The sequence below is a fragment of the Atta cephalotes genome (assembly GCF_000143395.1).
Source record: "Atta cephalotes unplaced genomic scaffold scaffold00013, whole genome shotgun sequence".
NCBI lineage: Eukaryota > Metazoa > Arthropoda > Insecta > Hymenoptera > Formicidae > Atta > Atta cephalotes.
The window spans coordinates 3,630,182-3,645,515 of NW_012130077.1; the positions used below are offsets into that span (position 1 = coordinate 3,630,182).

The 15,334-nt window shown below is 33.6% G+C and overlaps 1 protein-coding gene across 1 annotated transcript in view; it reads left to right on the forward strand.

Annotated features, from left to right (window-relative positions):
- Positions 1–2,068: 2,068 nt before the first annotated feature.
- Positions 2,069–15,334, forward strand: part of LOC105617529 (homeobox protein abdominal-A homolog) — a 24,636-nt gene continuing 11,370 nt past the window's right edge. Inside the window, exons 1-2 of the mRNA XM_012199085.1 lie at positions 2,069–2,822; positions 6,737–6,769. Coding sequence (XP_012054475.1) covers positions 2,069–2,822; positions 6,737–6,769 — 787 coding nt within the window. The remainder of the gene's footprint in view (positions 2,823–6,736; positions 6,770–15,334) is intronic.

Genomic DNA, 15,334 nt, shown 5'->3' on the forward strand with positions numbered 1-15,334 from the left:
ATAGTAATTTACTTTTATTTAATTGATACATTTAGTATACGTGATAATATATAATATATATATATATATATATATATATATATATATATATATATATATATGTATATATGTAAATTACCTCAAATCAGGTAAATATAAAATAGAAATACTTAACTTGAGAAAAGCTGATTTAGATAATAAAGAAAATAACAAGTCTTTAAATAAAAACTGCTTGTAATTACTTGAGAAAATGGACGGAATTATTTTGTCTGTAATATGCGATACGTTCTGCTAATAAAGAAATTTACAGCTGATTAATAAATATAGATATAAAACGTGATATAAAAAAATTATCTTAAAAAAATTATAATTATCACTATACATATTGAATTGTTAATAAAAAAAGAATAAAAAGAAGAATCTGACTAAAACAAAATAAAAAAATTATTTTGTTTAATTAAAAATAATGCTATTATAACGATGAAAGAAGTAATAAAAGAAATAGTTGCAAATAATATACATACGTTAGAGTTGAAGTATTCAAGATTTAATGATAAAATTCTCTGCGTTAAAAGATAGATTTATCTTAGGACATAAGATAGGACTGAATAGAAAACAAGTAACGTGTACGAAGCAGAAATTCGAAAAAGTGCTACCTTGACGAGATCGAAAAGAAAGAAAAAAATAATTTTGGCGAGGAGGTAGAATAAAAATGAGATAAAAAGATTGCACTCAAACGAAAGAGGAGAGAAAGAGAGAGAGGGGAGAGAGAGAGAGAAGTGAAGAAACATAGAGGAGGACAGAAAATACCGTGTGAGACGTTGAAACGTTGCAAGGTATAAAGCAACGTGGCAAGCAGTGAGCACAACTGCACTGGCAAGAAGCGAAGGTACGGACCGTCAGACAGACGGAGCAGGACGGAGCAGTGAGCACGCCGGGTATACGACAGTATACGATGAGCGTGGAAGCGAGAGGTGCTTGAAGTCTAAGTGAAGGAAGAGAGCACGAGGTATAGCCGTAAGCGAAGATCGGAGCGAGAGGAGAACCGAGGGAGAAAGAGATCCATTCATCTTGGCGCGCCTAGGAGGGTTGGGATTGGTCGAGCTCTGGTGAGGCCGCGCGACGATTGGACGGCTCTGTTTACCAGCTGGTACCCCAGCGCGCTCGAGACTCAGTAGAAGGAGAGGGGGGAACAGAACGGAGAGACAAGCGGCGCCATTATTGTAAGGGGTTACATTTAGCTGGCCGTGGGTTGTAGTACGCGGCGTTCGGGATAGGGGGCTATAGTACCTTCATGCATGGCCCATAAAGGATTCGTCGACTATCCGAGAAGTACGCAAGAAACGGCTTCTAACACCTGACAGGGGCCACGCTCTTCTCTTCTCTCTCCTCGTGCCGTCGCCGGGTTCACCGTCGCCCAATTTCCGAGCTGGGACCACGATTGGGTGGGCCCGGCGAGAAGAAGGACCCGGCGCTCGCTTTATCGCCGATTCTTTATTCCGATACGGATGGATTCGTAATCGAAAGGCGTGATTACTTACGTCGAAGCTGCACGCACAGGATTCAATATTACAAACAGCAAGATCCCGCGATTCCGTGTGATCGCCAAATCCCGTGATCCCGTGATCCCGCGAGAGGAGGGACATGTCATTTGCCATCGCGGATGGTCGGTGATTCGTGGTCAGTCGTTCCCGGTGACCGCATCCCGCCGCGTTCGGGTATATTGTTGTTGTGATAATGTGCTGAGTTGCGTAAGTGGCAGTAAAAGTGGACCCGTTGATGGCTGATAAGGAAAGCAGCGATAGTGGACCTGGAAAGCGATAAAGCGCGAACGAAAAAGGAAATTTCCGGCGGCGCGGCGTTCTCCAGTTTTTTTTCGAGAGAGAGAGAGAGAGAGAGAGAGAGAGAGATCCTCTCTGTCCGGGTGTTCTCTCGTAATCCGTGCAAAAAACGGATTACGCGCGGCATTCGGCAATGAGGCAACAGCCGGTGGACGTATCGCCGCGGTGTCGGTGTTGAGACACTCGTCCCGGTCGTCCAGCCCGGGCGTGTCTTCGGCATCAAGTCCACATCGGCACCGACAGGCGATATGAGTACGAAATTCATAATTGATAGTATGCTACCTGCTAAGTACCAACAATTTCACCCTCAACAGTTGTTCTCAAGCGCGACTCCAGGTACCATTCAGGCGTGCACGACGAGTCCGGCCACCGCGAGCTTAGAATCGAGTTTATCCGCGGCTGCAGTCGCGGCCGCGGCAGTCAATTACGCACAGCAGCACAATTCACCGAGCCCGACAGGTTCGAGTCCTCAACACTCGGGAAGCTCTGCTTCGACATCACCGGCGGCACGTACCACATCCAGTATGTATCCGTACGTGTCCGCTGCAGCGGCGCATCATCATCATCAGCAGCAGCAAGCGGTCGCGGCCGCCGCATTCGGTGCGACGTCAAGTATGGTCCCCGGTTTCGGCTCCACCGCGGCATCCAGCGCTGCTCTCGCCGCCGCCGCTGCCGTCGACGCCGCGACCGCCGGCGACAAATCCTGCCGTTATACAGCTAGTCTGACCGGCAATGTAGCACCTGCATCCGCCGACCCTATGGTTAACTATACTCTAGGCCACCATCATCAGAACGGCGCTACGCCTGGTAGCCTCGTCTCATCCGCGTCCGCATCCTCCGCCGTCTCTGCCGCCTCCGCCTCCATGGCTGCGGCGGCACAGTTCTACCATCAGGCGGCCGCCGCATCGGCTGTTGTCGATCCTTTGACGTCCTGCCAACAACCTACCACAGGTCAACCTGGGATCTCGGATATACCTCGGTATCCATGGATGTCTATTACCGGTAAGTCTTAAGTCTTTCATGGCTGTCGAATTTCCCGTTTTTATCTTCTTTTACCTTTTTCTTGCTTTTGTTGCTCATGACTGTTGATCGACGGTCCGCGTAAACGATGTAACGCATCGTTACGAGAATCGTGCTTTTATTGTCACATTTGTTTCTTTGTTACGGATTGTAAAATAATTTTTGAAAGTAGATTTATGAAAAGCCATGCTTTATAATATATGTTTAGATACTTTTTTAAAAATCTAATTAAATCGGTTCTTTGCGCCCGATTATCTCTTTACAGTCATACTATTAAACAAAATTGCATAACTGCATAAATCTAAATGTTATTATGTTTAATTTATTAATTAGTAACAAATGTTTATTTTAATTAATTATTTAAATGTGAAAGTAAACGCACTTCTGCATTTTTATAATATATGTATATATTGAATGTATACATTGAATGTATACATTGTGATCGCATATTTTTTTATATTGCATGATTAAGAAAAAAAATATATGAAGAATGATCGCATGAAACTTTCAGCATGATATCGGTAAGAAATATTAAATTTATTTATGGTAATTTTAATTGAATAATATAAAAAATTAATGAAGAAATATAAGTAGGAGATCAAGTTTAAAATATTATACAAATTACTATCATATTTATATTAAATATATAGTAATATTAATATGTAAATTATCCTATTTTAACTTGAAATTGCAGAACATTAAAAAAGATAAGATACATAATTATCGATTAATTATTTTTATTTCTACTTTAATCTACTTAAATCTATTCGATAAAGATTGAATTTTTAATGCGTTTTTCTTATTTCTCAAATTACAAATTGTATAAAATGTAAATATTTTAAACCAAAAAAATATAAATATTTTATATTAGAAATGGTTTACTTTGGTGATGAATCGAGGTCATAGAAGCAATTCATTTTTTAACTCGAATGTAAAGTGTACAAGCCTTATCATAATTATGTTAAGAAGTCTAGATAAAACGGTTTGATTATATAAACATTGTAGGCATGAATATATAAATATGGTATGCTTTTCTGAAAAAGCTGTATACATTTATTTATGTACTATTTTTTTTCTTTAAACATGTTTTTAATGAAGATTAATAATATTAGAGAATTATATTCTATTCTATATCAGCTGTTTTATAATTAGAAACATACATATATATGTAGAATTTTTTTTGAAAATGCGGCTTTTTGCAAGAGCATATTCTATATTTATAAAAATGCAGGATGTTTATGAATATAGAACTACTTTTCCTTAATATTAATATTAATATAGAAAATATTAATATGAGTAAAGAAATCTTCTCATTTCTAATATCCACTATTTTGAGATTACGTGAAACCAGTTTTGCTGTGTATTGTAATTGCAAATGTAACAACGCTGACGAAAATAATTTGCATTGTAATTTGAAATGTAACAAGCAATCTTCAAAGAAAACACGAACGTAACATCAAAGAAATGCAAATGTAAAGAATGCACTATACATTGTTGGATTAGAGTCTCTGTTAGAAGCGCTGTTGTTACCACACGAAACTTGAAGTTATTCCAATGTCGTGCATAATACATCGTACGTGTGCCTTACCGAAGAGAGTCTTTGTCTACTGAGAGGTGTTAGCTAGGACAAAACACCGACGGTATTTATCGTGTATATTTGCAGCTGTAACAACGCAGTGCGCAGCTATACGGGCCAGTCTGTTGTCGTGTTCTTGACGCTGACTGGCTGACGCGAAAACTCCACATTTTTGCAGTAACATAAAACGGCACGTTTAGTTGCTTTTTTTCGCGTTTGATATTATTGTGACATTGTACCACCCCGGTGCGCAAAATAACTCCAAGAAGTATGAAAAGGGGCCCTCGTTTACTTCGTTGGAAATGCGGTAGAAACCGATTAACATTTGTCGATTCGCGGTTTCCTTTATGCACGAATGTTGGATTTATCTTACTAGGTACTTTGTTGAGGCTTTAGACTCCAATTGCAACAATCGCCATATTTGTTACATCCAGATATGCAACACCGACTTGAAATTCACTCGATAAACGAATTGAACGCGTATTTTTAAGCCAGCTCTAAGTTATTTACCATATGTACCGTATGTACAATAAAATTTCTTTGAGGTCGGTTACTCGCTCTTTCTCTTTCTCTCTCTCTCTCTCTCTCGCGTTTATATCAATGCACATACTTGCGTTAGCATATAGTAATATAATACAAGGCATACACCCGCACAGGGCGAAGGATCGCGGAATATATTGCGATTAAGTTGTAATCTTTGAATATGCAAATTATTTTCCGAAGCCCGTTTCCCTATCAACACGTTATAATAATACTTGACGTTAACGCGTTAACTTTCATTTTGCCAACTCGTGAGGTCCTGTATTATGCCCGCCGCGAATCATGCTCGTGTAATTTCTAATGCGCATGGCGATAGCGCTGATTAGTGACATGATTCATATATTTTATTTATTTCATATATTTCATATATTTTATGCTTACTTATTATTATTGTCACGCGTCTCGATAAAAAATAAATGACGATTGAATTGGCTACTGGTCATCGATCTTTAATATCATCTCCTATGTTTATGTGTTATCTAGGAAGCTAAATCACTTTCATAAATTATACAGCGACTATCTCCTTAGTATATATAATTTGATTTTCTCGTGACTTCCAAGATAATCTAATTTCACGTTCTGGTTATTTTAACTTGTTGTTTTATTCAATTTTGTAATGTTAGTTATATTATCAATTGATATATTATTGATATCTAATGCTGTCACAGCATATTTAAAGCTTTTGCTAATATTTATAGCATTATCTTTTATTTTGATAATGTTTTTCATTTTTTAAATGAACAACAAACCAATGTGATATTATTTTTCTTCTATCGTGACAAATAATTTCTAATTTTATTTATCCTTGTTCTCTTTTACACTTGATATATTTCTAATCTCTCTGAAGGGTTTATAGTTTTTTGAACTCTTACTGTCGTATGTCTATTCATGCGTCAATAAGTTCCTTATCTATTTTATGAGTATGTAAGAATAGTTTTATGTCTTTTGTGAAGAGAGGTGAATGATTCAGCCGACATATAATGTAATAATTTCAATTCGAGGTTTGAATCAAAATCATATTAACAATTCGTAAGTCTATAATTCGTAAATTTTTCCTATTTCAACAATTTTAATATTATTTTGAATAATGAAACTTATTGTCGAATATTAATTTAATTATGTTTAAAACGGGACATATGCGTATTATATTTTTATATTAATTCTTACATTATAAAGTAATATATTAACTTATTATTAACATTTCTAGTTTTTCCAGATTATTATATATATATTTGTTCATAATTTATACATCAATCATGCAAATTTAGCTGATTTGAATATACATCACAACATTCTTGAGATTTTGTTTAATATTTTGATTTTTAATTTAGAAAGTCAACAGGAACTCAGAAGATTCTTGTAAATTATTAATATCGAGTTAATTTATCTACTAATTAACCTTTGATATCCGACTGCCTGACATCGTTTGTTTAATGTTTTTTTTTTAACTAAGATTATAAGAGTTGTACTATTTCATTTTGTTTTCTTATTATTTTAATGTTTTGCATTGTATATGCAATTTTTAACATTAATTGCATTTGAATTATATCTCGCGAATTTATTATAATACGCTTAAAGAATCGTGCTCTGTGTCATGTTATAAGCTTATCTCAATTGCATGCGTAGTTTTGTGGCTTCAAACTGCGCATGAATCTGATTTCTATTATTTCACTTGATATCACAGAAAAAAAGCAAAGATGCCACAAGCCTACGCAATTGCCAAAGCACGCGCGCGCGACAGTTTTGTACGAATATTCTAATAAACTTTTTTATTTTTCAGATTGGATGAGTCCATTTGACAGAGTGGTTTGCGGTGAGTACGAATTACTGCTGTTAATTGGAATGCTTTTATATTATTATTATCATTATTTGCATTGCACATAAATATATATTTTTTATACATATATATATTATTTATACATATATATATTTGCATTATATACGTATATATTATTACGTATATTGCTTATAATATATTCCATATTTCTGTGAATTTCAAAACATTTTCCTTTAGGTAATTTAATTTTAGGTAATTTAATTTTAAATATTATAAACAATCTTATATTAACAAACTGTACATTAAGTGATCATGTTTATATCAATTATGAAAAATAGATAATTCTTTGAAAGAGTGAAGAAAAAAGTGATCTATTTTACATTACGCAAAATATTAAATAGATGATAACCACGAAAGATAAATTAATGTGAGATCTACATATCTCGAGATCTGAAAAAAGCTAGAATGCGAGGAAATGACTTTTCTCAAATATAAAGTTACACTCCATATGTTAGTCACATTTCTGTCTTCAGTTCAATATATAGAAGAGGTACTTATAGTTGTATGGAACATTATAGCTGTTTTCTTTTTCCTGAAAGCCACTTGTTCTTTCCTTACGTTTCAATATTGACATTATACAGATATTTATCACGTATTGTATTTTCAAAATTAAAAATACAAATAGTGTTTCCTTCCGTTGATTGTGCAATTATGATGCTGTCGTTCAGTCGCAAGTTGAATGAATGGTTTAATCATCAGTTTATGATAAAAAATTATGTAATCCCAAGCGTGTCAAGGTGTCAAGATCATCATTCGGATCATTTACGTGAATCGCGGCGCTACCGGGCGGCACACGCTAAGTTCTTACCCTATTCATTTATGTTAGTTGCGCATGCAAGAAGGACATGTATATGGGCAACTACACCTGTCGTCACCATGATAATGTTAGCCGCGAATAATCTCCGTGACTATCTTTTATACAGCCACTTACGAGCCCACAATAGCGCAGTAAATACCGATTAGATAAAATTAAAACTTCAACCGACGGCTTTTATCGCGATGGTTTGTTTACATCAGGCGGATCATAATTTCAAATAGGCATTGGCGATCACTGTACGAAGTCTCCAACTGTGCAGAGGGAATGCTTACTCCGGTAGGAAATTACATTCCGATATATTCAAATAGAATATATCTATTTCTACATATATATGTAATCGATAAATTACATATCGATAAATCAGAATATTCGTTCATCGTTATACGCGTTTATATATTTAGCTATTTCTTACTAATCACATGCTTTAACAATCTACATGTATTTCAAGTTATACCATTATCAAGTTGAAACTGTAATATTTTATTAAAATCAATTAACAAATTCATTATATTGTATTTTAAATTCATATTTATTATCGAATAAAATATAATGTGAAATAATGATAATTTTGAAGCGATTAAATAATAATATATGCAAAATAATAAAAAACAATAAATTAAATGGAATATTTAAAAAATTAAAACCATAGCAGATATTATAAATTAAGCTATTTGAACCAACACAAAGACGTGAATAACATTTTTTTTAATGGAAAGTAATTCACTTAGATACAGATATATATATATATATCTAGATTCTACAATTTAAAAGATTAAATTAGTTTTCTAATTTTAATTAACTTTAGTTAATTAAATTTTATTATTGTCGTAATGCATAGATATTTCGTTTCCTACACAAAAAGAAAAAATTTACGAAATATTATATGAATGCAACACTTTATATTTATCGCATTTATTTTAAATTCAATTCATGTGCTCGTAGTCTCTATTTTTACTCACAACCTTATTCTTCGTTGTTTTCATTGATTCAGTATATGCTTAATACATGAATGTGCTATGCTCTGAGATTTAGAATCAGTTTTTTTGAACTTTTGTTCTTCGGGATTGTCCATGCATCTCATTAAAATTTGTAACGTTCGAAGTTATATATATATAAAGTATCCTGTTGTGATAAAAGAAAAGAATGAGAGACAGAGCTAAACAAATTTGTCTTATTTATTATTCAGTATTTTTCGACAAGCAAAAGCGCATAAAAACTTTATTTATCTTTTTTGTTTTTTGAAGAATTTCCTCGCCAATTGTTTTATAATGTATTGAATATTATGATAGATTTAATTCGCGTTTCCTTCATACGATACGCACGAATTACGAATGCAATATCGTAATACTTATTTTTAAATATTATACTAACTGAAGAACTACTAACATCAGATATGATTGCAACTTTTTTTTATTCGTATTAATAACGTGTCGCGGATACAATTAAATGACTTTTTCATTTGTAACTGATGCAAAATCTTTTCGAAAACCACGATTAGTTTGCGTTTGAGAACGAAATTCCAGGATCATGAAAATTTTTGGGAATATTGTTCACATTCAGCTGAAATTAAAATTACACCGGCTAACGTGACGCTGAATGTAGTAACCAAGCGGAATTGTTAGCGTGGACGATCTACGAATTTCTAATCTGTCTCCGGTATACGCGAACATATTCTGACATTGGGGGTTCAGAGGCCTGCAAATGTCTAGCTGGATTACGGTGTGTACATGGGGACTAGCAGGAGATAATGTATAATTTATAATCAGGCCGATCCGCCAACAACGGCACACCACTCTACGGGTAGAGTCCACTGCCCCAAAAGCCGCCAACCCCTCATTAGCATTCGATGATGGCTGCCGCGTCCTGCAGCGTCGGTATTATCCCATTTCATCGCCCCCGCCTCCCCTACCTGAACCTCTCTTCGTATTCTCCCGCCTCCGATCTTGTCGGTTCTTCCCGTCTCTCACACGTAAACGTTTCCTCCCTCGCCTGTCGCATCAGCATCCAGCAGGTATCCAGCATTGACTAGAAAAAGAATAGTGTCCATCGAACTTTTATCCAGCAAATTTCATCCGTAATTCTGCTTTATGCTGCGATCCCCTGCACACTCTTTTCACTTTTCTATTTTATCATCATCACTTCTTGCCATTAATATCTATACGTTTCTTACCAAATACTAAACTCTGCGCGGAACATTGCTGCGGGAAAGTCTAGCTGCAAGGGAACATTAATATTTTGAGGCGTGCAAAATTGGAGGTTGAGTACAAAACTAGTCGTAAAAACTAGACATTGGGGGACGCAGTCAATCGAAAAATTGAAAAGCGCGGGGAAAAACAAAGATTGAAATTTTTATATTCGTTGATGCGGCGTGACCGCTTTTGACATTTACCGAGGGAAGCCAGGTTTTCAAAGACAGGTCAGGATCGTGTTGTCACAGAGATTATTGAAACTGCAGTTTTATGGGCCTTAAAAGCAGTTTAATTGCCGTTATATAAGTGTTTATATGCTGCCAGGTTTGGCCTCCGCCTGCGCCACCCCAAACGTTTATTTTATGGTCACACGGCGGCGCGTACCCTGTTATGTCGCGTGCCGAAGCCATCGCACCAGTCAAATCCTCAGGCAGGTCAGTCGATTCCAAATATTGGTGCACATTTACGCGACGGCTATCCTAAAGCGATATCTTACAATGTAAGGTATTTGGAATCGGTTCATCAAGGATTAGACTGACACTTAACTTTAGAAAGGGAATTTTATTCAACATCTTTGTTTACACTTTCACATTTTCTTCTGAAGGGATAACTTTAATATTATTTAATATTGGCGGATTAATATAACATTAACAATAAAAAATACACACATTATTGTGCATGACATAAAAATATTGCAAAAGATATATTATATATCTTTTGGAAATATTTTTTAAAACATCTTGATGTGAAAGAACTTAAATAGAATACTAAAATTTCACATTAAAAAATTTTTTACTTTTTATGATTATACATTTATATTTAAATATATATATATTTTTATATTTTAATTATTTGCGATTTAATTATTTTTTTAATTATCGCAATTTTTAAAAGAATTCAAATTTTAAATATTTACTTTTGTTATCTGTATTATGATACTGGATACGGAATTCAATATATTTTTTTTTATTGTCGTTTCGAATCGAAACATTATGTGACATTTCCTTTTCTATTTCCTTTTTGTACTTTATACTTTAACTCTTTCCAGAAATCCCCTTTTTTCACGCTCGGACTTTCACTAAACCTTTTGTCGCACATATTGCGCATTTTTTCTCATTATCGTAAAGGCGATAAGTTTTCCCTGATCCACAGAAAGAGCGAGACTGACGCAAGAATCAAAGATTTTGTTTTCGACGTGTGTAAATCACGATGTTGTTTCGTGCTGAGTCAAGTGAAAGTAAAGGCTTTGACAATCGTATTTTATACGAAAGTCAACTATCATAATAAAGAATGTCACACGTATTTTTAGTCCTTTTTCATTGATGTGTTTTGTTTTTGAATTTTTATATTGAACTTGAATTTTTATATATTATGGAATTGATTTAAATTGGCGCTATGTATAAGTAAACCAGATTTAAATAATTAATTTCAAGTTAATTATTCTGAATAGGCGCACATTGTCACATTTATAACTTCTTATCTTTCTTATTTTAAGTAATCGTTCACATATAATTTTAAAACTGCGTAAATAGACGTTTAATATTAATCTAAATATTATGAAATAAATGAGATCGTAATTCAATATAGAGAAAAAAACCTTAATAATATTATTGTTCTAGATAATAATCGATGCATAATTCATTTTATCTATTACTATTCACATAAATCTGCAATCAAGGCTACCGATATATATACAGAGATATATCATCGCTTAGGTTTCTTGCTGCAATAGGTAGTTTTTATTTATGTCACGCGAACTTTATTACACGGACGTGTTCGACATTTAAAATGTTTAAAGTCTTAAGATTAGATTTTGTCTTCTATGATTATATGTAAACGACAAGAAATGCTTGCTACTCGAAGATAAATATTTATCCTTCATGTGAAAGTTAAATTCCAATAAAATATACATGCGGATTATAAAGGATGTTATATTCGTATGTGTCTTTGTTTTCTCTGGCGACGCACGATCTCTTTCACAGGGATATGATCTTATTTAACTCTATGTGTATTTAATAGTGCCTTAAGTAAATGAATTATTTAAAAACTATGTAATATCTCATAGGTGTATGACGAATTTGATTGGAAAACTAGTGCGCACTGATGCTTATTAAAACTGTTATATATTGATTTAATTTGAATATTAAAGTGGAATGCAAATATTTCAAATTATAAAATACATATTTTATCTAATAATACAATAAAATATATTGAATATTTCAGGATTTAATTGATTTCTATGTTTATGTAGAAATATCTTTACGTTATTTTGTGTACGATGGCTTTAATGTGCACCAATACGCACTGAATGTATTCAATCGAATTTGCTATTAGATATTAAATTATCCGATTCACTTTTTATTTATTGATCCTTTGATAAATTTGGAGATTTAATCGTTCCCCTAAAAAACATAAAACGATCATTAATTTACAAATTAACGATTACAAATAAAAATTTTTTTTGTAAAAAATTAATTTTGGAAATATAAATACAATAGTAAAACTTTATTTTCTGTTTTAAATAGATTTAAAATTTTAAATAGATTTATAATTTAAATATAAAATTTAAATTGATATTTAAATTGATATGATATTGAAAATATATAACTTGTGATAAACGAGCTCTTTTGTCGTTAAGAAAAAGTGATTTTAAATTGAACAAAGAAAATATATGTATTGTATTGAATTTAGAATGTCTATCATACCGTGGATATTCGCGATTACCATTTATAATCTCAAAGGAAAAATCGAGATTTGTGCGATCATATTGTATGGAGATATTATTCACGTTGCTATGATGATAATCATTTGAAAAAAGAAAAATTTATGAGAAAAACACTCTCTGTTTCTTATAAGTTACGATGAGTATATTCATCTGCATTAATCCATACGCGAAATTGGAACTTTTGTGCCATAGACTTTATAACGCGAAAATATGTGCGAATATAGAGGAGCATGCAATATATTGCACTTTTTATATGAAGCTTTCGCGTATTTTTAAATTCGTGTCCATAAATAATGTTCACGACTAGCTAGAAATTTTGTCAGCTTGCATTTGATATATAATCAATATCTTTAATGGTGTTATTTAATAAACATTTTATATATAATATAAAAATTTTTCTTGTATTTATGATTAAAGTGTTTGTGATTAAAATGAAATGATTTTTAGTATTTGCGATTAAAATTAAATAGAGTATACATATATATATATATTTTTTTGAAGTCTTAAAATGTTCATTTAGCAAAATAATAATAATAAATTTGCAATATGTTTTCATCTTGACGATAACACGAATTTATTGAAGTGTTTTTTTTACAGACTGATTCCATACAACGAGGAAAGTAGTTATTAATAACTACAAATGTATTCGAATCGAATGAATACATTTTAGATTGTTATGCCAAAGTTATATTTCTTTATAAAGGATTAATTTTGTTCAATTATAAATAAAGTAATAATAAAGCAGGGCTACAGTTTTTTAATAAAATATATTTGTTTATATGATTATTGAAATTTTATAAAAATATAGATAAATAAAAAAATATATAAAAAATATAAATCTGCAAAAATCATTTAAATGCAAAATTTTGATTTATTAATAAATAAGTTAAGACAATTTTTATGTTATTTTTTTGTTATTTAATTCTTGTGTTATTTAATTTACATGATTTGAAAAAATAGTAAATACAATTGAAAAGAATCGCAATTTTTCTGAATTGTCGATCAAAGAATGAACTATCGCTTTAATGGACTGTTATGGCGTCAAATGAATTCTAAATAATGATATCATTATCTGCTCGAATGTCGTTATAATCTCATTAAATTATTTTAAACAAACAGTATTTAATACACACTTATCGCCGACCTTTCGGCGATAAGTGTGCATTTACTCAACAGTAATCGCGTGAATTTGACCTAAAATTTTCACAAAGTTTCATACACGACAGCATGTTTATAACGTGTTACGATATTATATATTCAACACAGAGATTAAAACGACATTATTTCAATGTTATTACTCTCATCACTATCCTCGAAATATTCCATTATACGGGAAGTAGGGAAGCGGAGGATAAAGGAGTCGACATGTCTTAAAGGTGTTTCATATTTTCGCGGGAAAGCCCATACGTGCTCGACGTTAGGAGGAAGCCTGTCGTCTGCGTAGTTACGGAAATGTACGACGCTGACATACGGAACGATCTTGTCCGGACGAGGAAACGTGCTCGACGATCTCCGAGCATGGCGTAAGCTGTACAGCTACATACCGAGCTCTCCGCCGAAAGAGCGTGCTCTTCAGCTTCTTCGTGTCGCGCTGTGAGGCAATGGAGAACGGCCCCCTGGCAGGCGCTATCATAACAAAATGTGACCGTTTGCATAACATGACGACGAGCAATTCGGAAAGGTTTGACAGTACGCGATATAGACCTTTAGCCACGGATCCTTCCAAGGGAAGGACCGGCGAGTTCGTAGACATAGGGATGGGGGAAAAAGAGGGACTAGTGATTGGAGACAAGGGCGAAATTTAGGGATTCGACGGTAGGGTGATGCGTTACAAAAGACTTTTATGTAATCTATGGTTACGAAGTCGCCAATAGCGAATGATATACGCCTTTCCTTTAATGTCACAGGCGCGACATTGTAATTGATAGAAATCGTTATCCGAAAATTTGCATTTTAATGTGCGATTAAGTGCGTATGATAAGTCACACACTTGTTTGTTGACTGTACTATTTATACAACGTATAATGGGGTACTTTTGAGGGAGATTGTACATTTCATCCGATAGGATAGAATTACTGTTACGAGGCGCTAGAGTTCAATCGTTCGTAAGACGATCCGTTACCCTAAGCGATTTGTATATAATCTACGCTTTGAGCTATTTACACTCGTGAATGCGGAGACAGTCATCTTCTGATACCATCTTCACATACCATATGATAAAATGTTTCTTATAATTGTCACAGTTATCCGTAATTTTGCGATACAATTCCTACAAAGAAATGAATATCTCTCTTGTAATCATCTTGACGTAAATGAATTACATTAATAAATAAATAAATATATGCATTTGTTGCGCCTTATTTTCCTTCTAGGATACAAGTCTTCATTTCCCACGTAATTAAGTTTTTATTAAAAATAATGATTATGCTTTTGATAGAATGGCAATATTTAGCGTATATTTTTTTTTAAATTCCGACGGTAGCAATTTCCAGAGACTCCACGATTGGAGGAATAGTTGGAATAGTATCATAGAACGATTCGGTTTAGATATCATACGGAGTACTTCAGCATGCTGTTTCACAGTGCACCTTTGATATAGCTTATCACGTCTGTTATTTGCCGATAAAAACTAAAGGCTCCATTTCCAGCTTCTTTAGTGTCAATGCGTATCTATACCATTCCTTTTCATTCTTGCTTACCATCCCGATTTGAGAATATGCGTGCATTACATATATCTATTTATTATAATATTAATGTATGTATTGATATGCACGTACGCACGCACGCACGCACGCACACACGCACGCACG